The sequence below is a fragment of the Lytechinus variegatus genome, chromosome 11, assembly GCF_018143015.1.
Source record: "Lytechinus variegatus isolate NC3 chromosome 11, Lvar_3.0, whole genome shotgun sequence".
Lineage (NCBI taxonomy): Eukaryota > Metazoa > Echinodermata > Echinoidea > Temnopleuroida > Toxopneustidae > Lytechinus > Lytechinus variegatus.
Genome location: NC_054750.1, coordinates 18,527,395 through 18,555,365, shown reverse-complemented (window position 1 = coordinate 18,555,365; position 27,971 = coordinate 18,527,395). Strand labels below are relative to the sequence as shown.

The following is a 27,971-nucleotide window of genomic DNA, read 5'->3' as shown; positions in this document are numbered from 1 at the left end:
GATCAATATCACATCTAATATTGCATCTAATTCAGATCTGAATTAGACAAAACTCATAAGGGTATGAAATTAAAGAAATTTATCAAAATAAACATAAACACTTAACCCAACATCAGTCATGTCATTTCTGCATAGTATATATTGTGAAAATTCTTTATTCAAAGAAAATAAGAATGTGAAGTAAAAGAGGGTCTGATCAGGTAAATCAGGACTTATCATTAATTATTCATTCAAAAAATTAATATTGGTCACTTAGTGTGATTTGTTCTGTTTTTCCTCCTTGATCACAAAATAATAAAATATCAATACTTAGGATCAAATTTATGATATGTCCTGTTTCCTGTAAGGTTTGAGTCTAATAAAGTGCAAATTATCCTTTCAAAAGCACTGATTAAATGCATGATAATAGCAACAAGCTACAGTAGTTTGCATTACCCATCGACTAGTGAATTTGTTCGTTCCTATAGGCTTTTCATAAGGACCATCCGGTTCCAGAAGTTAACAGGTTAATAGGAATGTTGAGAGAAAATCTAAAGGGAAAGTGCTTCCAGACGTGAACTTGGGTAATGTTTTAAAACATCGTACAAATACCTTGGTTCACATCTGTTTCTATGCGATCATCCTTATTACCATAAAAGCGAATTTTCGAGGTTGAGATATGAGTAAAAAGAAAAACAAGAGCAACATGAGAGTGAAAGTTTGGCAAAAATTCATTTTCTATAATTTTAAGCTGGTACTAAACAGAGTTACTGATCTTTAAAATCTTAGAGTATGATGTTGTATGAGAGCAACTTCACATACATGTTATATGAATTCAAATACATCAAAGATCCATGTTATTCTTTGGTGTATATTTTCAAACCTTTATTGTTTCTCTGCTCCTATCGAAACCCTCGAACTACATTGCATATATTAAACCAAGAAAGATTTTCTACTCGTATACCCGATTCCCTGGTAATACCTATGTAAAGGTTTGACGGTATTGTCCATTCGGCAAATCTTTTTGATGAAATATGGTACATGTAGGTACAGGAAATTTGACATTTTGGCTTAGAAATTCATCATATAGTCAACATTTACTTTTTATGATTGATTCCACATAATAACTAATGCAATCAATCACAAAACATCAGACCTATAATGAATTGATGTGATGTAAACTCAGGTCAACTCCAACACCAACAGGTCAGCTCCAATTTTGAAATCTCTCTTGGCAAATAAAAGAATGGTGGTCCGATTGTTCTTGCATCTCAGCAGATACCAATGCCATTGTGATTCCTCAATTTTAGCCACGTTCTCATCATTTTGACCCAAAAATAACAAGTCTGAGCTCAGAATCCAAGAGGGTTGCGAGAATAATTCCTTGAGCAGCACTCATGATTCTTCAGGGTGCAGAGAAGGTGAAGCGGATGCACTGTTGCCTTCAGTGCTCTTTGGAGATGCTAAGAAAAGGGGTATAAAAAAATAATGAAAGGAATAATAGACTGGACATTGATGAAGAGTAATAGCCGTTATGCTCTTTTGTTTATGAATTTGACTTTCATGATTAACATTTAATAATAATTTCATAACTGTCATTTTATTAAGATTTTACAGGAACATAAATTTAACCCTATCTAGGCCGGGGGGGGGGCCTCGGAGGCCCCCCCCTCAACGAATTGTGCGATATTTTCCCCGCGCGAAATTTTTTGACTGCGCCGCTTGCTGACTTTTTTACTTTCAAGTCTTGCGCAACTTTTGAGACCAATTTTGCATCACCCGGGTACGTGGTTCCAAAATTACGCAACATTATGTAAGTGCATGTCAGACCAAAAATTGCTCGAAAACGTGATTTTGTGTACAAAGTCAATGCAAATTGTGTTTTCAACCAAAATTCATAAGTGCATGATTATTTTTAGTTTTGCTGGTCTAAATGTATTTATTTTATGCTTTTAATGATCACAGAAGAGTCCCCAACAAATTTAATTGAAAAAACAATGAAAAACAAAAGGTCAAAAAACAAAGAAATACATAAGAAATTGCAAAGGACAATATAATACATAAGAAAATGATTTGATATCGCAATTTTTTCATTTACACTTGCTAAAAACACCACAAAGAGTTTCTATACCAAAAATTAGTACATTTGGAGCATTATTTACGGAGTTAGAGGAAAAAGTATGATTTCTCATACTAATTATGCATAAATTAGCATTATCACTTAATAGCAATTCGGATGAAAAAAATTACTATACAATCTTGTAGATTATGTCCCAGGCAACCTGCGTGCCAATTTTCGGCGCGATCGCGCGGTCAACGGCCGAGATCTTAAGGGGGGCCTGGGAGGCACCCCCCCCCCGGCCATATGAACTCCCAAAATACCCCGGTTAACGCATACATATTTTCTACAATTTACCTATCTTCCCTCCTCAATTGGTTTCAGCTCACTGTCATCATCCTGATCAACATCATCTCATCATCAACACCATCATCATTCATATCCTCATCACCACCACCATCTTTATCATCATCAGCATCAGCACCTCCATTTATCATAATTACCCCCCAACTCTTCCCAGACTACTCACTTGGTTTACTCCTATCACGAGAACAGATCTTAGCCACCTCACTATCCTCATCATCATCTTCGTCATCATCCTCAGCATCTTCTTCATCTTCATCCTCTTCATCTTTGGTATCTTGTGCTCCGGCCTGACCCTCTTCTACGTCCGACCGTTGTTTGTCTTCTTCTACGTGCTTCAGGGCTTGAACTCGGTATTCGATAGCGCAGTACAGCTGCTCTATATCCTTGGGTGTTCCCTGATTGAGGAGAATGGTTTACAATATATTCTATTATGTTCCTTCCTTTTCAGTCGAGGGTATTTCACAAAGAGTAAAGCGATAATTAGATAATAATTAACCATTAAATGTACTGCCCCTCGCCCTTTCAGTTAAAGAGGTGCTTCCTATACATTAACCTTGGGCCTTCAGTACTGATTCAATTAGAATTTGGCATGTTGGGATTTTTCATCCTGATTTATATCAATATTGTCATGAAAATGCTGAAATGTAAAAAAAAAAAACAGAGTAAAATCATGACATCCCACTTTACTACTCTATAGAATGACCATCCGAATCCGGCAGGCAATGAAAATCTGTTAACTACCGAATTCTTTGATTACCATAGGATTGTACAGGTACCAACCAGGTGGCCATTTCATATAAGTTATTATAATAACTAATCTGCAATAATAGTTAAAAGCTACTAAAATCCTTCTTATTGCTAATAGTAAATTTGTTATAGAAATTGTTTTTTATGAAATGTGACCCTGTTCCAGTAACCAATAGCTTAACCCATAATAAACTAGGTCAATCCCCCCCTCAACAAATTGTGTCACTATGCCACCGCGCAAATTTTTTTGACTGCGCCGCTTGCTGACCTTTTACTTTCAAGTCTTGCGCATTGAGACCAAATTTGAAAAGCCCGGGTACACGCTTCCGAAATTACTCAACATTTTGTAAGGGCATGTCAGACCCAAAAATTGCTCAAAAACGTGATTTCGTGTACAAAATCAATGCAAATCGTGTTTTTCAAACAATAATCAGAAATGCATGATTATTTTTATTTTTGTTGGTTTAAATAGATTTTACGCTATTGATCACAAAAGGATCCCCGACAAAGTTCATCGGAAAAGCAATAAAAAACAAAGGTTTGAAAAAATAAAGATATACATAAGAATTTACAAAACAATAAAATACATAAGAAATTAATTATACCTTTGCAATGTTTTTGTAGACGTTTGTTAGAAATGAAATAATTGATACTCTCACCAAAACTTTGCATTCTACGAGCTATATAAATTGAGTCAAAGGCAAAAACATACACAAAAAACAAATTTAGGGCAAATTTCATACGCTTATTTGCATAATCAAAAAATATAAATCAATTAATTTTTTGAAAATTTTACCAGTCTTGTACTTTACATCCGACTTTATGCACGTGCAAATTTTCACGGCGATCGCACGATCAGCAGCTGAGACCTGAGGGGGGGTCAAATTGACCCACCCCCAGTATATACTGGTCTGAAATGGCCCAGTTAAGAGAGGGTTAACAGGGGTGTGAATGGTCACAAAAAAATCTGAAAAAACTGAAGAGTGTTGAAAAAGAAAGACCTCTCATAGTTTTTGCACAGAGGAAAACCAAAAATAAGCTGATAATTAAGCTGAAAATCAAAACAAAAAAAATCTGAAATCAGATAAAAATCTGAACTCTCACACCACTGGGTTAAGTGAAAGAGCATGTCCTGTAGCTGAAGGACCTACCGTTACAAGGAAGATTTTAATGGTCTCAGATTCAGCATCCATGGCTGAAATTCGTAGGTTCCTCGTGGTTGCTTTCTCTAAGGTCATATCACTCCAGATCTTGGTGTTGAGAATAAGACGGAAGCTTCCCTGCGTACGCATTACTGTTGACAAAACAACCAAGTACATGTAATATATACCATATAACAGTCTAGATGCATGTTGAAAGGAGATATTTTAATCGAGATCTAAAACATATTCTTCTGAAAAAGCTAGGTTTTAACACAGATCTGTTGAAGCCTGTATTTTGTCTGATATCATTGGGAAGGTGGTTTCACAATTTTGATGCAATTTTCTCAAAAGCCCTATTACCAAAATGAAATCTGTCATTGGTACATGTAGAGGTTTAATATGAAGTATTTTAAAAGACAGTTTATCAAAGTCGTCACACAAAACGCAATGCTTTAATATTTCCTTTGTGTTTTAGCCATTTCCTTTGCTTTTCAAATTTATTTGTAAAAAATAGAAATAAATCAAATAGGTTGAATTACTACGCATTTACCTAATCTTGACTGGAAAGCAGAATCCGTTGCCGATTGCCGACTGTCATTCAACCTTATTTGACCACGCCCTCTTTCTAGCCAATTCCTCTTCACATTGTCAAATACAAACAGCTTACAATGGGACTGCAATAAAAATAATCACAAAAACATCTTTCAATTACAGGCTCCCGTTTCATTGACCAGGGGGTGTTACACAAAGGGTCAAGTGGTGCTTGTCAATATTTGATTTCAATGTTAGTCGATTGTTGTCCCAAAATATCATTGATAACATGATACATGTACATCGCCGATTCTGAATATTCATTATAAACATTCAATATGAGCTGCAAGTCCATAACAGTAGAGAAGGGGAAAACATAGTAAGGGTTTTCATTGGCACTTTTCCATGAAAAGTGTGCATTTGAGTACCTACTTACAAAGTTTAAAGCAATATAGAGCAGCATTTGTGGTGTATAAATAGTGATTGACTTTTCAGAATCAACAATATTTTGGTTCTATCATGTTACCGTGATAAACATTCTTTTTCAACATAGCAACATTTTCATACTACTAGAATATAGCCCAGAACTGGAGTGAAGTTTTGACAAAAAGTCGCACTAAGTGTTAACATGCACATGACATTCAACACGCAATCTCATTTAATAATATTGGGCATCAGACCAGTTCAGGGTAGCTTAAACAGCAATTATACCAAATTTAGGGTAGAAATAAAATTTTTAGACCACATGCATATCGTATAAAACTAACTGAAAATAGACCATCTGCTCGTAGACCAAGTGAGTACAATATAAACCAAATATCTTACCGAAACAACATTTTCTTCATCTTCTTCTCCAGTCAGGTTCTCAACATCTTCAAATTTTCTCCTCATCCTCTCCCTGGCCTCCTCCAATGCGCTTGCATTCTCAGCTAATGTTTGCTCTGAAGTTTATATTACAAGACAAAATATACCACTTGCAATATATTATGACACAAAGGTAAATAGTCATTGGGGGTGTAAGAATTATGAAAAATCAAAAATTGACAAAGAGCTTCAGAAGGGGACAAATCCTTGAACACCATGCACTGCATTGCAAAATGAGACAAACTTTTGAACAGTAAACGTAAGCTTGAATAAAATAGAACAAAGATGTACTCACCTTTTGGTTTCTCAGGGGAAGTTTCATTAAAACCATCATTCTGGAGAAACAAAATTTTACAAAACATGGTATCACCCCTTGCAACAAATGTAATTGAATAAATAATAATATACCGACAGAGCTATCATGCCCTAGTGGATATGTCTGTGGACTGTATCACTGGGTAAAAATCCCATCACAACACTAAATGTCCCTTGTCATGTCAAGATATTAATCAATGAATTTAATTTATGACTGTTCCACTCAGTCTCAGAGAGGTAAATTGGAATCTGGCAGAAATTTATTCCTTGAAATGCTAGAGCACCAAAATGGCAGCTATACTAAAGCCAGACACATTGTAGGGTGAACATTTTACAGCTGTGATTGGGTAGACATATGCTATACATGCTATTTAAGAATCCAGTCTACCACCATCATCATCCTCATCATCATCATTATCACCATCACCATCATCATCCTCCTCATCATCACCATCATCATCTATCATCATCCTTCTCCTCATCCTCATTATCATCAACATCTTCATCTTCATCATCATCGTCATCATCATCGTCACCATCATCGTCCCCATCATCGTCACCATTATCATCATCATCTTGATCATCATCATTGTCGTTATCATCAAGACATGACTGTTTGTAATTCTCCAATTATCATAAAAATTAAGTCACCCTCAATAAACTTACCTTGATCCTTGCTGAAAGATTTTGACCAAACACCAATTCACCGACCGATTGCAGTTCCCCTTCTTGTCTGTTAGGACTCTAAAAATAAGTGTAATAAAAAAAATACAATCCACCGTTTTTATATGAAAATTAAAGTTATCCCAGCCTTCTACACATCCTAAAGAATATTCTTCTTTTAATAATTTAGGTGAGGACCGTGTCTTGTTTCATCAAATTTATTAACGGTAATAATATCAACAGCAGCAAATCCTAAAGTGTATTATTTTGTTTTTTAAAAAAATTATTTGATTTAATTTCATAAATTAAGCATTATGCATAAAACTGTCAAGATATGCAGACTTTGGTGTGGGAAAGATAATTATAGGGGAGAGTGCAGATGGTAATAAAAAGAAGAGAAGGATGGATATACATGTAGAAGAGTAGAGGAGTGAGGGCACTGAGGAATGAAACCGGACATAGTGGCTCAGTGGTAGAGCGTCTGCCTCATGAACGGGAGGTCGTGGGATCAATCCTCGGCCAAGTCATACCAAAGACTTATAAAAATGGGACCTTCTGCCTTCTTGCTAGGCGCTCAGCATTTAGATTGGAGAAGGGTACATGTAATAATAACATATAATGCAATGCAGGGCCCGCTGGTAGAGCAGTTTCCTAACTGAAGTGGCTAACCTGGGTAAATAAAACGTTATTACTATTTAGAGGAAAGAGAAAGGAGATATAGGGGAATCAAGAAAATAAAGATACAAGAATGGAAAGAGGGGATAGAGGGAAGGGATGGATAGGAAAATACATGTAGAATGGAGAAATTAAAGAGGGAAGGGGTGGATAAGGGGATAAATAAAAATAAGAGTAAAAAGACAGAAAGATAGAGGAAGAGAAGCAAAGAGACAGAGGAAGGGTCGAGGTTCTAGCGGCTGTTTCCAAGCGAAGCGTGGGATGTAGTGAAGCAGAGCGCAGTGAGCGAGGGCCTCTTGACACATGAGACGAATTTCACCGACTTTTTTGTTTTTTATTGTTTTTACCAATATTCCGACTAAAAACTGGTTGGTGAAAATCATCCAATGAGAGCACGGGCTGCTATGATGTCATATTGAATATTCATGAGCTCCTCTTGAATGGCGACCCATGGATTCTTGGCGAAGAGTGACGACGAAATATCAAAGAGCATTAAATATGCCTCTAAAATGCTGAATATGGACCAATTTAAGGATTTGCAAGTCAATGAAATAAAGTCTGCACTGAAAGGACGAGCTGTTTTTGTAAATCTACCCACAGTGTATGGAAAAATGTAACTTTTCATGCAATTCCACTATGCGTAGATTCTCGATCTCTACTGTGCGGTAAAGGAATGCTGGAGTCGAGTTGTTCAGTTGGTGTTTCCCCTTGACTCAAGTCTGACCAGGCCGATCTCCCGGGAAGTTTTGGGGTGGTGATGGGTCTGTTACGGCTAGTACTAGTAGTAATACCACTACTTGTAGCATTTTGCTGGTTATATCCCCTGTCCCGCAATTACATGAATCCCCTGCAGAATAGTGGTCTACTAGTATTCCGAACCCCAGACGAAACAGCTTTGAAATTTCATTGGTTTACTAGGTGACCGGTAATATTCATGACTTATGTATATTCATTAGACGTTCCTCATGAATATATAATTCAGCTCAGATGTCAAGAGGCCCTGGCTCGCTGCGCTTGCCAAGCCTAATTCGCAAACGAATTAGGAAATCCCTCGGGAAGCAGCCGCCAGGGCCTCGACAAGAGGCTAGAGGAAGGGGGGGGGCAAGAAGAGGGAAGACAAATTGAAAGATAGGAGAGAGGGCAGAAATAGAACGGACAAGGAAGAAAGGTAAAGAGATAGAAATAAAGGAAAGGGAAACAAGAAGATGAGAGACATCCGGTATGAGACCAGAAAAGAAAGAGAGAGATGAGAAAATATGAAATATAGGCAAGATTGTGTATGTGAAGCCTCACCGTAACTCTTTCATTCATATTCTGTCCAAACAAGAACGATGAGCCTGATGAACTTGATAAACTGCTTGGACTGTCTCCAGAACTGTTCAACTCTCTGTGCATTTGTAGAAAAGGAGAAGTGGGTTAGTATAAAAATTGTTCGCAAAAGGAGAAACTTCGATTCAGGCTTGACATGTTGCACAAAACTCTAAAATCAGATTACACTTTCTGTTGCAAGAAGCAGAGTAACAATCAATAAAAAATTTGCAATTAATTGCAGAACTATGGTGGGGTTGAAGACCGTCTTGCATCCATTTTAATTCCATCTTTTACAACGTCCGCTTTAAAATGTAAAATGGTTTGGTGCAATAAAAATTATTAAATTTACTACACAAACATCAGTGGGATACTGTATTATTAGATGAGCCTGATGAACTTGATAAGCTGCTTGGACTGTCTCCAGAACTGTTAAACTCTCTGTGAGTTAGTATAAAAATTGTTCGCAAAAGGAGAAACTTCTATTCAGGCTTGACATGTTGCACAAAACTCTGTAATCAATTACAAAAAATCAGATTACACTTTCTGTTCCAAGAAGCAGAGCAACAATCAATCACAAATTTGCAATTAAAGGTATTGTTTAACTTTGTGAGCAGCTGATTTAAAAAATTCTCAAACCAAGATGAAACATGTGTACAAGTGCATGAATAAGAACTAATAAACCCTGAAAACAACCATTATTGAGAATGAAAAGCTGAAACTACGAGGCAAACCCCGATTTTGTAAATAAGCGTCTTATAGACACCTTAATGGTACACATAAGTGTACGAGATGAAATTAAGATGGTGTTTCCGGTCACTTTATATTTCAATTTTTGAAGCACTAAATAATTGTTTTTGAACGCAATTTTTTCTGGGCTTCATTTTTGTAACATATCACAGATACAGGTGACAAGTGTGACCTTCTAGCTCAGATTTTTTAAAAGTCAAACCAATGTTAACCAATCACTTTAATTGCAGAACTATGGTGGGGTTGAAGACTGACTTGCATCCAGTTTGATTCCATCTTTTGCAATGTCCACTTTAAAATGTAAAATAGTTTGGTGCAGTAAAAATTATAATCAAATGTACTACACAAACATCAGCGGGATACTGTATTAGTGCGAACAATATGCACGATTAGTCTAAATTTGCTTTTGAATACACTTCCTCTTGAACTGAAAATCAGCCAATGATTGTTAGCGTTCAAAAGAAAACATATTGACTTCTACCATCACAACTATTGAATTCAATACTTTTTTTACTTCATTTGTTGCTTTTAGTCTTGTTTGGTTTACCTTGAAAATTTCTATGTAATAAACGTATGTTAGGGTTCTGCCTCGAAAGATGATGGCCTAAACATTACAGCAAACAATACTATGTATATGTACACTCACTTTATTATTAGTAAGAGTGAACTTTTTGTTTTAGGGCTTCCCTTTTGTTTTCCTTTATGGTTTCCTGACCTTGCTTACTTCATCAATAATATTATACTGTTAGCTCTTAAAAACATGTGTATTTATAGAAAAAATCACAAACATCATTACAGAATACTTAAGAGAGTGATAATAATTTTACAATGATTTTACAACCCAACTGACAATGTTGATTATTAAAAGTTCCTACACGAACAAAATTCACATCAAGTGAATGGCCATAAAGGCAGATGTCCTACAGATTGTATCAATGCCCCTAGCAATGGACTTGGAATACTTTTAGGGCCCTTCTGAATTGTTTTTCCAATTGTGCTGTAATACCAAAATGTGCCCTATAGTAAAGCAGCTTTGCCCTAAAAAGTCAACCACTACAAAATCAAAAATTAATTCAAATAAAAAGAGAAACATTGAATGAGCATTAACTTAAGCTGAAAATTTCATTGTAATTGAACATAAAATAAGAGTTATGAGATTTTAAAGATTCATTAAATTTCATGCAACAGCTACTGGTTGATATGCAAACAAGGGTACATGTACTGCATTGGATTTGCACATGTATGTATGATGTTATATTTTTTGAGCAATTTTTTTGCACTTTAAATATGTTGTGTAATTAGGTGCTGCATACTGCCTGGACACCGCAGACTCGGTCTCAAAATATTATACGCAAAACTTGAAGAAAAAAAGCCATGAAACGAAGCAACATGTGCTTTCCACGTTAATACAGAATTATCATGAAAATGAAGATGAGAGCACCCTCCCCTGTCTTTTTAAGATTATAGATTGTGTTTCTGAAAGGTACATATCAATATAAAATTTTAACAGTAATGGTGCCAAAATAAACTTTAAAAATGCTTTTAACAACAAGTACTCTATATTGATTTTTTTTTCAAAAGTACATTTACAGAAAATACTCAACATGCCAAAAATACACAAATACCAACTTGCAGACAAATTTGTACATGCCATGTATTTAACAATATACACTAAATGAGGATGCAAGATATTCCTCAGAAGCATAACTGGCTTCTCTCTCATTTTCTTTTAAAATAGCCAAGAAGTACAGGAAACAATTTTGGCAAAGATTGTGGTGAGCCAATTACTACCGTGTAGAGCGCTCTACACCCCATGCTAATCTTATTATTTAACCATAAAATCTTTTAAATTCAATAAACATGTACATGGCATGTGCTTTCATCACGCTACATTAAAGTCAAGTGCCTCTAAGACTTGCCATTATTGGAAAAGCACAAAGTGCTTCACGAAACAAAGTGATTTTCAACAAAGATTGCACTCTCTGCCAATCCGATGCAAGTATATTAGTAGCTTATAACAATAGTAAGTCACTGAATATTGTTTCATGAAACACTCCCCTAATTGCAATGGATTGAAAACAAATTAAGAACACCACATAGTATTGTCATTTGAATTCCTGTAAAATTTTGCATTAGGGGGGTTTTCATAGTGATTTTCATTGTGACTATTAAAGATTGCTTTTAAATGCCCAGTTGCATACAGTATTCCTGCAAAATGAGATCATGCTTAAAGGTCAAGTCCACCTCAGAAAAATGTTGATTTGGATCAATAGAGAAAACTCAGACAGGCACAATGCTGAAAATTTTATCAAAATCAGATGTAAAATAAGAAAGTTATGACATTTCAAAGTTTCGCTTATTTTCAACAAACTAGTTATATGAATGAGCCAGTTACATCCAAATGAGAGAGTTGATGTCACTCACTCACTATTTCTTTTGTTTTTTTATTGTTTTCAGATTTTCAGTGTTATGCTTGTTGAATTTTATTCAAATCAAGTTTTTGTTGGGGTGGACTTGTCCTTTAAAGGATAGTGTAGTCATCAATGAGTGCATTATATACCATATAAGCAAAGTTGAGCTTGACCTTAATGCACCTTTACCTCTTTGTGAAACACACAGAACACTACAGAAAATTGTAATGTACAATATGTTGAACTATGAGTTAAGACACACTTTGTGTCAGGACTACTACAATTCATCCCGTACTGGAATGCCGGTCAGAAAGAGATCATACTTACTTGTCTTTTTTGCTTGCAAACTGGGCGAAGTAATTTTCATGCGTTGTCCCTTCGTGCTGATCCGGATCGGGGTCCTTGTCCATTGAATTGGCATCACTGCCCCGCCCATCCTGCTCCGTGAATCCAATCCTGTAAGCACTATCACGGAACTTGCCAAACACGCCGAAACCCAAGTCTCTTTCGCTCGATTCACCCGTGGTGAACGGCAGAAATAATTTTGTCCTTTTGTACGCGTCACTTTCTGTTTCACTATTGTTCTCAGCCGTTGCTGCCATCGCAAATGGTAAACTGTGAGCTCCATCGGCTAACGGGTTGCCCAACTTCTCCTCTACCTCCTCGTCTAGTTCCAAACATTCATGAAAAACAAAAAAACAGAGGTTTGTTATCGATTTGCAAGTGGACCACTACACCTGGGTTCCCCCTGCTCTTACATCGGGTCGTGTGGTCCAGTGGTTAGAGCATTGGACTCATAATCACAAAGTTGTGAGTTCGAATCCCCACTCTGCCATTGTCTCCACTTTGATTTTTTAAAAAAGGGCCCAAGAGCAGTATATGTCGTCCATAAGGTCAGCCATTATGACTGATTAAACTAGACCTATGTTTCCCAGGTAACTGGTTACACACCAACTTGGCATTTACCAGCAAAATGTTGTCCTGCCGAGTTCCTACGTTAGTTACCAAATGAAAAGTGAATCGAGTTCTAGCATGCAAAGGTGAGGAATCTCCTCTACATACATGTAGAGCCTCCATTTACTTTTAATATCCCAACCAAGGGACTGATTTTTTTTCTACTGTAACAAATCCTGCATTCAGAAAACAAAAAATGGAGAAGGTAGCACACAATGAAGGCTTTGTACCAACCCAGGGTTGACTCGACCTCACTATCTATGGTTTGATGAAAATTCTGAATTAAAATAATCAACCTATTTGGAAGCATAACCTCCCTATTACTCCAGTCAAATTACAGGAAAAGTCCAATATACATATATAGATAGTCCAATTTTCATACTTCATGGAACGGCCTAGGTTTCGAAGTGGAAAATAGTTCATCTGGCCTAATAAATGAAATAAAAATGGAATTCACCACTCACCTTTCCCGTGATTGTTGAGTGCCGACGGTCTCAATAAAGGTTTGACGTTTTCATTTTCTTTCTCCTCGCCATCTGTACGTAGTATCATTAAAATTGTAATCAATAAATGCATTCTAATATATGAATAGATACCAACAATGATACAGCCCAAAATGTGATGGCAATAATCTAGTGAATTGCATACTCAAACTTCTCAAAGACATAATCCTCACATTTTATCAGACATAAAACATTGTACGCAGCAGGAAAGCCAATAAAAAGATGCATAGCACCTTTTCAGCATGATTGTCTCCGTGAATGTGGATGCCATTGACACTCCTCAGATTTGCTTCAGAAATATACCTAGCTACCCTCAAGACCAAAGTTAATCCCATCACTTTAACCAATAGCAATTATTTATTATGCTTTACAAAAAAAGGCCATTTAACCTGTTGGGACTGAGCCTGCGTAAATGCAGTGACAATAACATTTTCTCCATCTCAATAACTCAGAGAGCAAAGGGTTAGAGTTAGGACTGTAATAGAGTTTTTGGTTCACAATAATCTAAAGATTAGGTTTAGTGTTTATTCATTTTGAGGTTAGCTTTTCTGTTTGGCTAAAAACAAGCAGATTTTTCATCAGGGCCATTGTCACCGGAGCAAATATCAAGGAACTGTATATGCTGGCTGGAGTCTATTGAAAGCATGTGCTATGGCAAAATGATTCAGTTTCCAACAGGTTAAGGTTGGTCACACCTATATGATTGTAACTAGCACATGATGAGTTACGTATGGCAAGTCATTTTTACCATTTTATCTTGATTTTTCATATCAAGAGTACAATCTTTATATCAACAATGTCTATTTTCTTAACTATATAAAATGAGTTATTAATCCAAGAAATTCATTCTTGATGTCACAAATTCCAATGCTTGAATGATAGTATGGATTGAATTATTGATATGAGGAAATAGGAATAACTGGTAAAATGGCTTGCCATATGTACATGCTGGCAAAAACATCAAGGGCCCACTCTTACAAAGAGATGCAATTGATCCAATCAACCACAACTATGGAAAGCCAGCTATGTCAACATTTGAAATGCATGCTTGTTCAATAAAATTTCTGGATATGATGTATATTCATGCATTCACTGCTTTCTTGAAAATTCAATGAGCTTCTCTTTTTTTTACAATGGACTTTGTGCAAATTTCCTGAAGAAAGAAATATGACAATGATGGATTTCCATGGAGTTGAAGTTGATCGGATCTCTTTTTAAAGGGGAATCCAGCCCACATAAAAAACTTGTTTTTATAAGGAAAAGAAAAATCAGACAAGTTGACGGGTGAAAGTTTGAACAATATTGGACAAACAACAAGAAAGTTATGAATTTGTAAAAGTTGTAAATATTGGAAATCACTATACCTATGGAGACTTCAAATTGGCCGCATATGGGATGTCATAGTGATGTAAGGCCAAAAACTACTCTACCATGCACTCCAATACATATTATGGCTAAAGTGTCATTTTTCCCAAAAGTTTTATTCCAAGTTATATTTTTCTTTCATGAGGACATACAATATACTACCTGGGTTATATTTAGATTACTGCCCCAGGTGAATGGGTACTAAGGAGAAAAGCACAAATCCCTGATAATGAAGTACATAGCCTATGGAAAAGTTGTCCTTGCCCCTTGTCATAATTTACTTACCCAGTTGCCAATTTGAAATCTACATAGTATTAGTGATCTCAATTTTAAAGCAGCTATAACTTTCTTATTGCTTGTCCGATTTCTTTCAAACTTTCACCATTTTGTTTAACTTATTTTCTCCTTCCCAACACAACATTTTATGGACAAGGCTGGATTCCCCCTTAAGACAGGGCCCATGTATGACATCCCAATAGATACATTACCTGAAGATGTAGGTGCTGATTTGGCTTGTCCATGGATGAGGGTTGGTGGGTTGAGCCTGAAAGCAGGTTTGCTAAATCCATCTGAAAGATCAATTAGATCTCCAATAAAATCCAAGGCCAATGTCAAAGATCAGAGCAACTATTTGGACATTGGGATCTCAGTTAAATTTGCCTCTGCCCACTCATGTAGGTGGCAACTGGCATCTTTCTAGTTAAATATATGCCGGTAGCTTTTGGTAACATCTTTTTGCATGGTATACATGACCCCACTTATTAAAAGAGAGAATACATGTAGCTTCTAAGCTGCTGAAAGGGATTACTCTTCAAGGTTCAAATAATAAATTATAGTGAACATTTGTGTTACAAGTAAATAACCCTTCAGTCTCTATACTGATCGCATACCACTCTACATCCATATTCGAGAAGAAAAGATGAATTTTTCATTTTTTAATACTTTGCTCTACTTTTTTGTCCATATATAGGCCTACTGTATTCTGATCATTCCAAGGTAGAATTTCATATTGAGCGAGCAGCAACTATGGAGGCCATTTTTGCAACTTACACCTACACTAGGACTTTGTTTATTAGTTTTGTTGTTCTTTTAGGGGGACAAGCCACTAACCTTGATGTATTTGATTCCATGATAGACTCATCATGTCAAAGGGAATTGTTTCATACCATTTCTCTACACAAAATATCTAAATTACATGCTTTAACATTATTTGAAATATTACAGTGGGCGAAAAAGAGAAAATACAATGAATGCATGATTTATGCTTGGTCCAACCTTGAGTCAAAGCAATTATTCACACCAGTCATGGCTATATGGATTTTCTTTATTTGATCTTAATACATGTATTTACAGAAATGCCATATTGATATTTTCCATTCCAATGAAAATTTGAAAGAAAACCAGGAAGTGCTTACCACCAATAGCATTCTCATCATCCTCAACCATAGCAGAAACTAAAATAAACACATAGAGGAAGTTAAAGATCAATACTCTCTTAGCCACTGCAAAATAACAATAATACTTATAACAATTTTCTTGATTATATTTTCTAAAACAATACAAAATGCATTACAGAGAGAGTAAAAGTATTAATGATAATAACAAAACATGAATGTATGAGAATGAAAATGAGGGATCAATGAAGGACCAATGTTGGCAAGCATTAACAGAAAATGTCTTTAGATTTTATATTTGTAGTCAATTTTATTGACAGGAATGCCACTTTAGATTAATATGAACGGCAGAAAACAATCTGAATGAGCGAATTTATATACCGGTAATGAAACATATAGATGTACTGTAGGTGCTTCTTGAGGCATGAAAAGATGTTATTTGGGCCTGAAGTCAGGAGATAGCGTGACTCATAAAAAGTGATACCTAAAGAAAATGACTTAATCTCTCTTTCTTTCTTTTTTTGGGGGGGTATTTTTTTCTTTATTTTTTCCAAAACCAAGATTCCACTTTTATTTTCAAATCATACACATCAAGTTACTATTTATTTAGCTTTAATAATCAACTCCTTCAATTAAATCAATTCTTAGGATTTTTTTTAACTCCCATCTCCATTTCATTCCAATCAGTTATGAAGTGAATCCCTTTCTCATTTAAAATACAAAAGTTCTGTTCTTATCAATAGTGGGAATCTTCACACGCAATAAGAAAGTACATGTACACAAGCAAGATAATAACTTTTATTCTCTACAGCATGCAAATGAACTACAAGTAGGATGGGGGGTCGGGGGTGTCCGGACACTTCATATTTTTGAAGCCTTCTTTTTCGTCTTTGGATTACACTAAAAATATGAATTCAATACTTGTAATCATCTTCTATTTTGTTCTTTATAATATTTCCTAACAATTTGTAATAAAAATTGATGAAAACTCGTTTGTAAATCTTTCCAAATGACTTTCTAAAATTGATCGTCCGGACACACAACCTGTCCGGACACACAACAACTGGGTATACATGTGTATTAAATTGTTAAAAGAAGACATTCAAATCACAGATACAACTACTGTAGATGCTAAATATACATGTTTAAAAAATTTAACAAGATTCAGAACAAATTTTGTGGTTAGTCATTAGAAATCTGTAATTACTATAAATGTACCCTACACAGCTCAGCAGTAAGCAACTATACATGTCGGTTTAATCCATAATCCCCTTAACAATATATCATGGATTCATATTACAGCTGACTGAATAGCACTGATATCAACATAACATGAACAGGGGCCCGTTGCAGAAAGAGTTGCAAAAAATCAATCGCAACTCTAAAAATCATGCGCAACTTGATTTTCAACCAATCAACAGCGCGCATTTGGGACTTGCGATTGATTTTTTGACTTGCGTTTAAACGCAACTCTTTCTGCAACGAACCCCAGAACATACAATCATGGATACATTACATCTTGGAGTCTTTTTCAATATTTTCCTTTTAATAATAATTTTTTGTTAAAGTTTGGTTCATGCAGAACTCATTTAGAGCATTAATATCAATATAATTTTTTTTTTCAAAAATAGTATTAAGTCAGAGAGAAGAGTGCTTTGTCAATCTTTTAATCAATTTTAAATCAACCTTGTTTTATGAAACACTGATTAGAATATAGGAACTTGCCTCCTACATGTACATGAAGGGGTGTTGCAACAATATAAAGTTCTGAAAATTCATTTCATATTGACTACATTTTTAATAGTGGATGACAGTCCAGAGTAATTGTCGCAGAAGCAAATGTCATGTCACCATACAGTACATTTAGGCCTACAGAATATTGTGATATGAATCTGACAAACCTGGTGCAAAGACAGCTCTTTGAGCAATGACATCATCATCAGCCTTGCGGAATTCCCCTGGTTCTTCTGGTTTGTATTCTAGAGGACAGAAGACAAAGCAATATTATTTGGGGAAAGATGACCAATTGTTTTGCGTGAAACATAAACAGAAATGTATATCCGATAAGAAAATTGAGAATCATGCTACATTATTAACGTTGATAACTTAAAGCAAAGTAATGAAAAATCCTGCATGGGTAATGCAAGCAATCCCACTTGGTTGATTTTGGTTTGTATTTAAGTCTAACACTTTGAGGAAATATTGTTTGCAACTTGCAAGCTATTTAATAGTCAAGCCAGTCTTTGACACTTCTTTTCATCAGGAGTTTCTTCATTTCATCAGTCTTCTGGTGTGCACTAATGCCCTGCATCAGTTGGACATCATGGATCGACCGGCTCAACTCGGGCATAAAATACTGTGCATGTATGTTAAAAGCACCTGATATATATTGGTGAGATGAACTGCCAATGATATCACAATCTGGCTTTTTTTAAACATTGAAAAAAAAAAACATTCAAACATGTGGATTTTTTTTGTGAGTGGATAAAGTGGAAAACTAGAATTGGATGCAAACCAAATAAATGGCAAGAAATACATACAAAGCACCCATCATCAAAAGGAATAACTTCAGGTTATTTGATTAACTATTAACATGTTGAGATTGTACCTTTAAATGTTAGGAAGCTTTAAACAGGAGTGCCTGGATCATTAGATAATCTTTTTGAAATCCCAAAGTATTTGGAGATTGTGGAGTTTTTGGAGCAAATTCATCGAAGCTAAATGATGAACTTCCTGTCTCTCTTCCTTTCAAGAATCAAGTGCCAAACTTTGCATGTTTCTTTTTTCATATGATTATATATATTAATGCTTCAATTTAAATTCTCTCTCATTAAAACAGTGGGTTTCTATTTAAATGCAAAAATCAAAACAGAAAACAAACAATGCATGATTACAAGTTACGATATCTAGATGTACATCAAAAACATAATTTGTGAGACTTTTTTTGTCTTGATTCATATTTTAAAAGAACTCTCTTCTTTACAACATTTGTAAGAATGTTGTTTTTTTTCTTATATACAATAACCAAGTTCATTTCTTTTCAAAAATCAATTTATAAAATGAAAAAAAAATTCTCACACAACATTTATTAATATTACTATGAGTAGGTTACTGATTGCAGAACTTTGTATGATTATAAACCAAATAAATACAGTAACTCTGAATCATAATATCAATGCAAGTTATCATGATCAACTAGGGTTTAATTCTCACTAATTAGTGACCCTATGAAGTCCCAGATGGCTAATTCCAAAGTCTGGTTCCCAAAGAGAGCTTATCCTCGAGGATAGCGAGAGGTTTGATAACCTTAAAGGGGAAGTTCACCCTGAAGAAAACTTTGTTGTAAAAATAGCAGAAAAAATAGTAAAAAATATTGGTGAAGGTTTGAGGAAAATCCGTTAAAGAGTAAGAAAGTTATTAGAGTTCAAAATTTGGGATTTGTGACGTCATAAACGAGCAGCTGCCCCATGTGTTATGTAATATAAAATATATGAATTTCAAATTTTGTATGGTTCCTGATGACTTAATTTTGTTTTCTTTTCATGATCGGGTGTGAAATGATTTGTCTATTGATATACAAAAGTTACAGTGAAAACCATTTTCAAATTTCTGAGAAAATGACATTTCATTGATTTTTTACCATTCGCTATGTAGAAATGCTGCTCGCATATGACGTCACAAATCAAATAATTGAAATTCTAATAACTTTTTAATTATTTGATGAATTTTTCTCAAACCTTCGGCAATATTTTTTATCATTTTTTCTGCTATTTTTACAATAAACTTTTTGTCAGGGTGAACTTCCCCTTTAAGTATCAGTAGTAGGTAGCGTACACTTCATTCTCCATACTGTGTGGCTAAATTGCATGGGATTCTGACCGGAAAGATTAACTCTCTTAACTTTATTATTCTCAAAAACACAACACTCTATTTCAGTTAAATTGTGTCTCTATTGAAAATGACCAAAAATCGAAAAGTTAAAGAATAAATAAAAAGGAGAAGAACCCAAAATTAGTTAAGGCCTTTACCTTTATCAATATCGTCTGGTCCTAACTGTTGCTCTGCTGGACGCTGAGAAAAAAAAGGAAAAATTCTTGAAAATTACATCAAAATATTAAGACCTCATTTACCACTGTATTTCATGAAGATCCTTCCCTACATGTACAAGTATCGTACACAAACTGCATGTAGGGCTGCGCCACTGCATAATTATGTACCAGTATTATTAATGTAAATATCCTGAAAATGCAACTTCAAATTATACAATATAAACACTACTTCTTATTACTTTAACATGTAGGTTACCGACTGAAAAAATGACTCTTAATCCCTGAAGACACATGAACATGACTGTACATTCAAAACAATAAATCAGTGACAGAAGGGGGAGGGGGTGACTAGAGATATTTTCATCCGATTCATCAGATGAGGGAAAAAGCAATAATTCAACTCCAACATTTTTTATACCGACCAGCATGTACAGAAACAGTACATGCATTCCCAGTCACTGGTGTGCACTCATATTGTACAGAGTTCTATAGGAATTAAACATGATTTGAATGTTCACTGGGGATAATTATGCTGCCTCTTGCAATAGCCATACTGCCAAAATCAACCCCATACAAACCAGTTTCCAATAGCCATAATTCTTAATTGGCTTGGAGTTGGCTTCATTGAGTGTACTCACCTGGTTTTGTACAGTGTATGTAAAGGTTGATGATTATTTATGCCTATTGGGGATAATCAAATACCCCGAAATGCAATAAAGTGCAGTCCAATAACAACTGAACCTTACATCCTCTTCCTTCCTTCGTACAGTATCCTATAATGCTATCTATGTATAGAATTTCATAAACTGAAGTCCACCCTGGTATTGAGTGTTTCCAATAAAATTTTAAAAAATAAAATAAAACATGTACACACAGCAGTACATACATTTATCAGCGAAGGCTATGAATACAAAAAATCATCAAAGAAACACATTAACAGAGTATTTATGAGGTCACATGATCATTCTGACATGCTTACATGTATTTTGTAAATTATTAGAATTACAACTGAAAATTTCTATGTCTAAAAATGCACTAGTAAAATAAATTTCAATTTCTTAAATGACATTTTAATGACTTCATATTACTTGACAAAAAGGAGAGTTGTTCTTATATTCTCGACAAAAAAGCAAATGAGAGAGCTGATGACATTACACATTGACTATTTCTCCTATAATAAAAAATAGACTATTCCTTAAAGCAAGCATGGTTCGAGTCCTTAATGGAAAAATAAAGCATTGCTTATTTTAATTTTTTAGGAAACCATCAACATACCTTGATACCCCCCTGTCTTTCTTGCTCCATGGTTTCTGATGCTTCCTCTCCATTTGATAACTCAGGATTACATGAATCTCCTATGATCATAATAATACTAAATACAATACATTTTATGATGATGACCATGGTGGTGGTGAAGATAATGGTGGTGGTGGGCTGTGATGATGATGGTGGGGAGTGATGAATGATGATAATCATGATGATGATGATGATGTTGATGAAGATAATGATGTGGTGGTGGTGGGCTGTGATGATGATGGTGGGGAGTGATGAATGATGATGATGATGATGGTGGTGGTGGTGGTGGTGATGGTGGTGGTGATGATAGTGATGATGATGATGATGGGGATGATGACGATGATAATGATTATGATCATCATCATCGTTATCATATTTACATAAAATAAATGTACATTTAATGATGATGATTATGGTTCTAACAAGGACTTACCTCCATGGAAGTACATGTACATATACCTCTCCTTGGTTCTAATCATGACCAATGTACATTCACATATTGTGTGATTATTATTAAAGGAAAAGTCCACTCCAACAAAAAGTTTATTTGAATAAAAAGAGAAAAATCCAACAAACATAACACTGAAAATTTCATCAAAATCAGATGTAAAATAAGAAAGTTATGATATTTCAGTTAAAGTTTCACTTAATTTCACAAAACAGTTATATGCACATCTTGGTCATTATGCAAATGAGGAGACTGATGACATCACTCTCTATTTCTTTTGTATTTTATTATATGAAATATTCTAATTTTCTCCTTATTGTCAAGTGAAACAACAATAATTCCTCCCTGAACATATGGAATTAGCATTGTTACTATATGGTTCATTCAAGTTGGTCCATATTGTCAAATTTGTAATAGAAATATCGTATAATGTGAACAACAAAAAAAAAAGAAATAGTGTGGGACATCATTGACTGTCTCATTTGCATGTCACTGAGTTGTGCTGTGCCTATCACTGTTTTTTTTAAAATAAGCAAAATTTTAAAATGTCATAACTTTCTTATTTTACATCTGATTTTGATTAAATTTCCAGCGTTATGCTAGTTTAATTTTTCTCTATTTATTCAAATCAACATTTTCCTGCGGTGGACTCGACATTTAAGTTAAGTTCTATCACTATTACTACTCATCTAGATGTACATGTAATTTGTAATCACGATGTATGTTGACGGATTTACCAAAAACTCGGAACATGAGTTATGGTGAGGAGACATCGCTGAGCCAGAAGCCCTAGTAGCATGAACAAATAGATGTCTTATTATTTTCTTACGTTTACTTCAATATTCTTTATTTTGTCTTATCATTATCCTCACCATGGTCGAAATTCTATGGCTTTGTCAAGTAGCTCCATGCAATAACTAAAAGATCGTAAATGTTGGTTCATGAACCAAGAGCCTTTCTTTTTATTCTTTTCCATAGTCTTTTTCTTACTTTTTTTCTTTCTTTCTCTCATTTTTCCCCATTATTCTAAGCCTTCCTTCAACTTATTCTATCTCTCTTTATCTTCTTTCTTTTTTTACAGGTTGAAGGAAAGTAGGAAACCATCTGTTTTATTTCAATTCTTTCTTGTCATTCCTTTCTTTTGTTATTTATTTCATTCTCCCTTTCTTTTTTTCTTTATTTTTTCCCCTTCCTTTCTTTCCTTCTCATTCATTTCTCTTCTTTTCTTCATTCTTTCATCTTTTGTATGATCCTACTTTTTGTTTACTTTCATTCCTTCTTCCCTTCATTCTTTCATAAGTTGGACCGTTATTCTTTCTTTCTCTCCTTTATTTTTATTTCATTTCTCTCTTCTTCCCCTTCCTTTTCTTTCTTTTTTCTTTCCTTATTTCTCTTCCATTACTTTCATAATTTTCCATCTTTTTTATCTTTATTTTCTTTCATTCTTCATTCAAAGAATAAAGGAAACCCCTATTTTCTTTTTTTTTATCTTTCATTCCCTTTTTTCATTCTTTCATCTTCCTTTGCTTTCTTTACTAGTCTATCAAGACTGGAGCCTACATACCAGTATTGCACTTCTGCATACTCATCAACAAATCATGGTGCTGGTGCGCATGAGCATTGATACACTATTACAGTGTTAACAAAGTAAAACTGAAACAAATGAGAGTCTAAATCTAATTTAGGGGAAACAATCAGGAGGATCTGAAATTTCAACTTCTATATAGGCAAGTCATGAGTTAACTATAAAGTCTAATACCCCTTTCATAAACCCGATTATGCGGCTAATAGCAGCATAATTTGGTCGTAAAATTGGAGGAGGACAAGAGTAATCCGCATTATTTTGATGCTGCTATTATCCGCATAATAGCAGCATCGGGACAAGATTTTGAGTTTATGAACGCATTTCCAAATAATGCGGATAATTGCCATGGTGCCGTCACAAGGTCACCCTTTTCCAACACAACCGCATCGGAGGGTGCGTGTCCAGTTGTCATGACAATTATCCTCCTTTTTCAGGACGAGCGCTCGTAAAAATAATGCGGCTTATTTTCGGAGTTTGTGAACGCAATTTTTATTGAATTATCCGCATTACTCTTAGGCGGCTAATTGGAGGATAGGTTTATGAAAAGGGTATAAGAAACTGAATTATTGGAAGAAAAATCTACTGAAAATGACATGCACTGCCCCTTTGCCTTGAAGCCTTGGCTTACATATATTTGGCATGTCCTCATGTACTATCTTTATCTTACAACTCCCAGACGCGAAGTCCCATGAACCAACTTGATGGCTATGTTTGCTCACCCATTTCTAATAATCAATATCTATTCTAACTCTTTTCTAACAAAATTCTCCAGTTAACACCCTGCTGTAACGAAAGTTTAACATTAATCGTTAGAAAGTTTAAAATTTGGACACCCAATTCTAAAGTCCTCAAAATAAAGCCAACCACTCACCCAGGGTTGAAAATACATGGGAGCGACGAGCGATTCCGCCCTCGTGTGCTTCAGAATCACCCTCGCGACTGCTTAAAACTGCCAAGTACCGAGCGACTCCCAACATGAAAATCGCTCCCGTCCGCGGCTGTCCAGTCTCCCATTTACAACTGCATATAATACAGCCAGGCCAGCGCAGCTGCAGTTTTTACTTTCATGCATCTGACAAGTAACTAAGTGTTTTTTTTATTATAATCTCTGGCGAGGGGCTTCAGAAAAATGCGTATCGTGTTTCAAACAGGCGGGTATGAAACTCTCGATATCCCGGGTACTATTTTTCAAAACGCTGCGCGGCACTGGCAGCAGCAGGTCTTGTCATAACTTTGATTAAAAAAAATCCTTTTTTTATTGAATTAATTTTGAAGACACCATCCTAAATTTGAAACAAAATAAGGCGGTGAACTCTGAAGAAAATCACAGTTTATTTATGAGTAATTTTCGACAACTCCACTTCTTAAATCTGAACTAAGTCACTTTGGTGCTCTGGAAATATGGCGTAGATCCCGCAATTTTAAGATCGAAATTAGGATTTTCAGTGAAGATTTTTGGTAACAGTTAGTGCCTGACTGAATACATGTATTGGCGCTAATGCAGTTTCAGCTTGAGAAATAGTTGACATGTTGACATTAGCTGTCAGGCTGTGATGCATTCAATATTTCATAAAATAATTTTCAAATGAGTTTTTATAAAAAAGTAATTATGAAAAGGATTCCTCTGAATACAAATTCTGTTCAAATTTGATAAACTTCATCCTATTCAATTTGATGGACACAATTGTATAACTATAAGTTAGAACATCCACTTAATCTATACAAAATACAAACAATCATGACAATATACATTTTATAGGCCTATAATATGTAAATGAAGAACAATAATTTAGAATTTAACAAAATAATTTTAATGACAATGAAGAAAAAATAAAGAGTTATTAAATAAACAATGTTTAATATTAAATGGCATTATCGTGATATTGGGAACCACCGTTCACTTCACACAGTACGGTAGCGCTTTATTCAGTCACACGCACAGTTCCCTATTTCCACCTCCATTCACTTTGTACAAAAGTGCATGTATAAAAATCGACGAGTGAATCGCGAAACCACAATTTGGCCCATATTAAATAAATTTATTCAAACAAGCAGGACAAACTGATTCAGTCACACGCATGGTTCCCTATTTCCATTCACTTTGTCTTTGTACACAAGTGCGCGTATACAAATCGACGAGTGGTTCCCGAAACTACAATTTGGCCCATTAGTGAATTTATTCAAACAAGCAGGACAAACTGCGATGCGAAACCATGTGCTGAATCATGAAAAAAAATGGCCCTTGAAAACTGAAAATGCCATGGCATGGGCCTCTGGTATAAAAATGAAAAAATTAAAATGGCTCTCAAGTCTGTCATTTTTTTATTAATATTATTAAATGGCTCCCTAAAAATAAAAAAAAAGTTTCAATTATGAGGGAAGGACAACTGATGAACTGCAGCCAGTGATTTTGCATGCTAAGTATTTGATTGAATGATTAAGGACAACAAGTAATCGTGAAATCACCCATTCACAGGCATGAGTAAGAAACTACACATGCCAAATTCGGGATGGCCTTCTCATCCAGAATGAATTTTCGACACTCACCAAAAACACTCTCTTCCACTCAAAATATCCATTCAAATTATTGATATTTGGCAGAAACATAACTCAACAATCAGAACAGATATCTTTAAACATGATTCAGACAAGACAACACACAAACAAAAAAATAGAGATATCAATTTGATTGTTTACACGAACCTGCTGGAGCAGTTGCAGCCGGTTGCGATTCCGCCATATTGGACTACAAATGGTAAACGATTTGCTCTTGAAGACAAACTGCATGCAATGTGGTAAACGTTGTGTTCAATGTGCTCGATACTACCGATGTAGGCTTATTGTACTTATCTTTGCAGATCTCGTCTTTGGATTGTCTGTTCAGCTTTTAAAAAAGGAGGGAAATTCAATCAGGGGGACGGGGATAATTATCCAGGGTACGTTGAATGAATGAATGGATGGATGGATGGATGGATGGATGAATGCCAAAGAAAGAAAGACAGAAAGGAAGGAAGGAAGGAAGGAAAGAAAGAAAGAAAGAAAGGAAGGAAGGAAGGAAGGAAGGAAGGAGGGAAGGAAGGAAGGAAGGAAGGAAAGAAAGAAAGAAAGAAAGAAACTAACAGAGCCCTCGATGGCCTTAGGAACGGTTTAAAAATAGGGGTACTGGGGGTTTCGCTTAAAAAATTACAATTCACTCCCCCCCCCAAAAAAAAAAAAAAAAAATCACTGAAAAATCAAGATTTTGGTCAGAATAAAATAAAAAGCAGAAAAGGGGAGATATTGTTCCCAAGTGGCAGGTGTTTGGGTCAAATATTAACATTTTAACATACAAACCTAAATTTGAAATTTCCAAAGTGCTGCTTATGGCAAATAACAACGCCCCCCACCCCAGCAAAATTCTTGGGATTGCTGCAGCAACCCCAGCACCCCCGTTTTCCAGGGCTATGACATCCATCGACTAAAATTTGGGATTTTTAGTTTCTTGCTTGTCATAGTGGGCCAAAAAAGAGTTGCAGATTTACTTTATCACCGTTGGGGGGGGCACTCGGATGAGAAGAGGTAAGGGTATGCGGCCCCCAAAATCTGAAACTATGCATACCCTTATAAGAATGGCAATTTTGTATGGAAAGAGGGGATGCGTAGAATTAGATGGCGCCCTGCAAATGGGGGTACTTTGGAACATTAAATCCGGCATGAAAATGACTTGGGGAATTGACGCCTGAAATGAGGGGCTTATGTTCACAGGAACTGCTGGCAAGGTGTAAAAAGGGTCGCAAATACCCATAATGTCATAATATGTGAGTGCCCCCGAGCCCTGGGAAAGAAAGTTTGGAGAAGGGTCCTGGTTTGGAAAAAATGAACCAAAAAAAAAGGTTGACGGTCAGAAAGATGATGGTGATTTTGATGAGAAACAACTTTTTCGGCAAACAAATATTTCGCTCAACAATGAAGGTGACATAAATTTCTAATAAACCAACTTTATTTCCAATGGGTGATGCCTATAAGGTGTATAACTAGCCCAGCACCCCGGCTTCCTAGGGCTATGGTGCCCCTCGAGCTTCTGCCACTGGCGTACAGATAGGGGGCTTGGGGCTCTTGCCCCCGCCCCCCCCCCCATTTTTCACGATCAGAAATTGAATAAAAGGAAAGGGGCAAGGATGAAAATCAATGTAATACTATTTTCTGAAACATTATGTCAAAATCTATCACAAACTTGGATTTTTGTTAAGAAAGTGTCAATTTGTATTAATCTTACGCGATACGCCATATCCCAATCAAAATTGTTGGCACATTACGCCACTGGCTTCATCAATGTTGGACAACTCACTGGATTTTTTTTTCATTTTACTATAGGGAATGGAAAATGAAAAAAAAAAGAGAAAGGGCATCAGAGTCGATTGCATCAGGGGGGGTATACATGTACAGTTGTGCTAATTAGGTTGGTAAACTCCGAACAAAATGCACTCCTTCTTGCTGAGTGTTGAATTTAGACAACGACAATAAAATCTTCGGCGAGCACAGAGGAAATATTTTATCACCAATAATTTCACAATTAAATATCTATTTA

The 27,971-nt window shown here is 35.5% G+C and overlaps 1 protein-coding gene across 1 annotated transcript; it reads right to left on the bottom strand.

Moving 5' to 3' along the window:
• Window positions 1-6: 6 nt before the first annotated feature.
• LOC121423466 (ran-binding protein 3-like) lies at window positions 7-26,215 on the bottom strand. The gene is made up of 16 exons (XM_041618812.1): window positions 26,108-26,215; window positions 21,351-21,430; window positions 20,055-20,097; window positions 17,928-18,005; window positions 16,048-16,086; window positions 15,121-15,201; window positions 13,229-13,300; window positions 12,138-12,477; window positions 8,635-8,728; window positions 6,670-6,747; window positions 5,984-6,023; window positions 5,650-5,765; window positions 4,844-4,967; window positions 4,303-4,445; window positions 2,568-2,799; window positions 7-1,442 (listed from the first exon to the last, which is right to left on the bottom strand). Exons 1-16 carry the CDS (start codon window positions 26,142-26,144, stop codon window positions 1,375-1,377), a joined length of 1,665 nt encoding a protein of 554 aa, XP_041474746.1. The 5' UTR covers window positions 26,145-26,215; the 3' UTR covers window positions 7-1,374.
• Window positions 26,216-27,971: the final 1,756 nt, after the last annotated feature.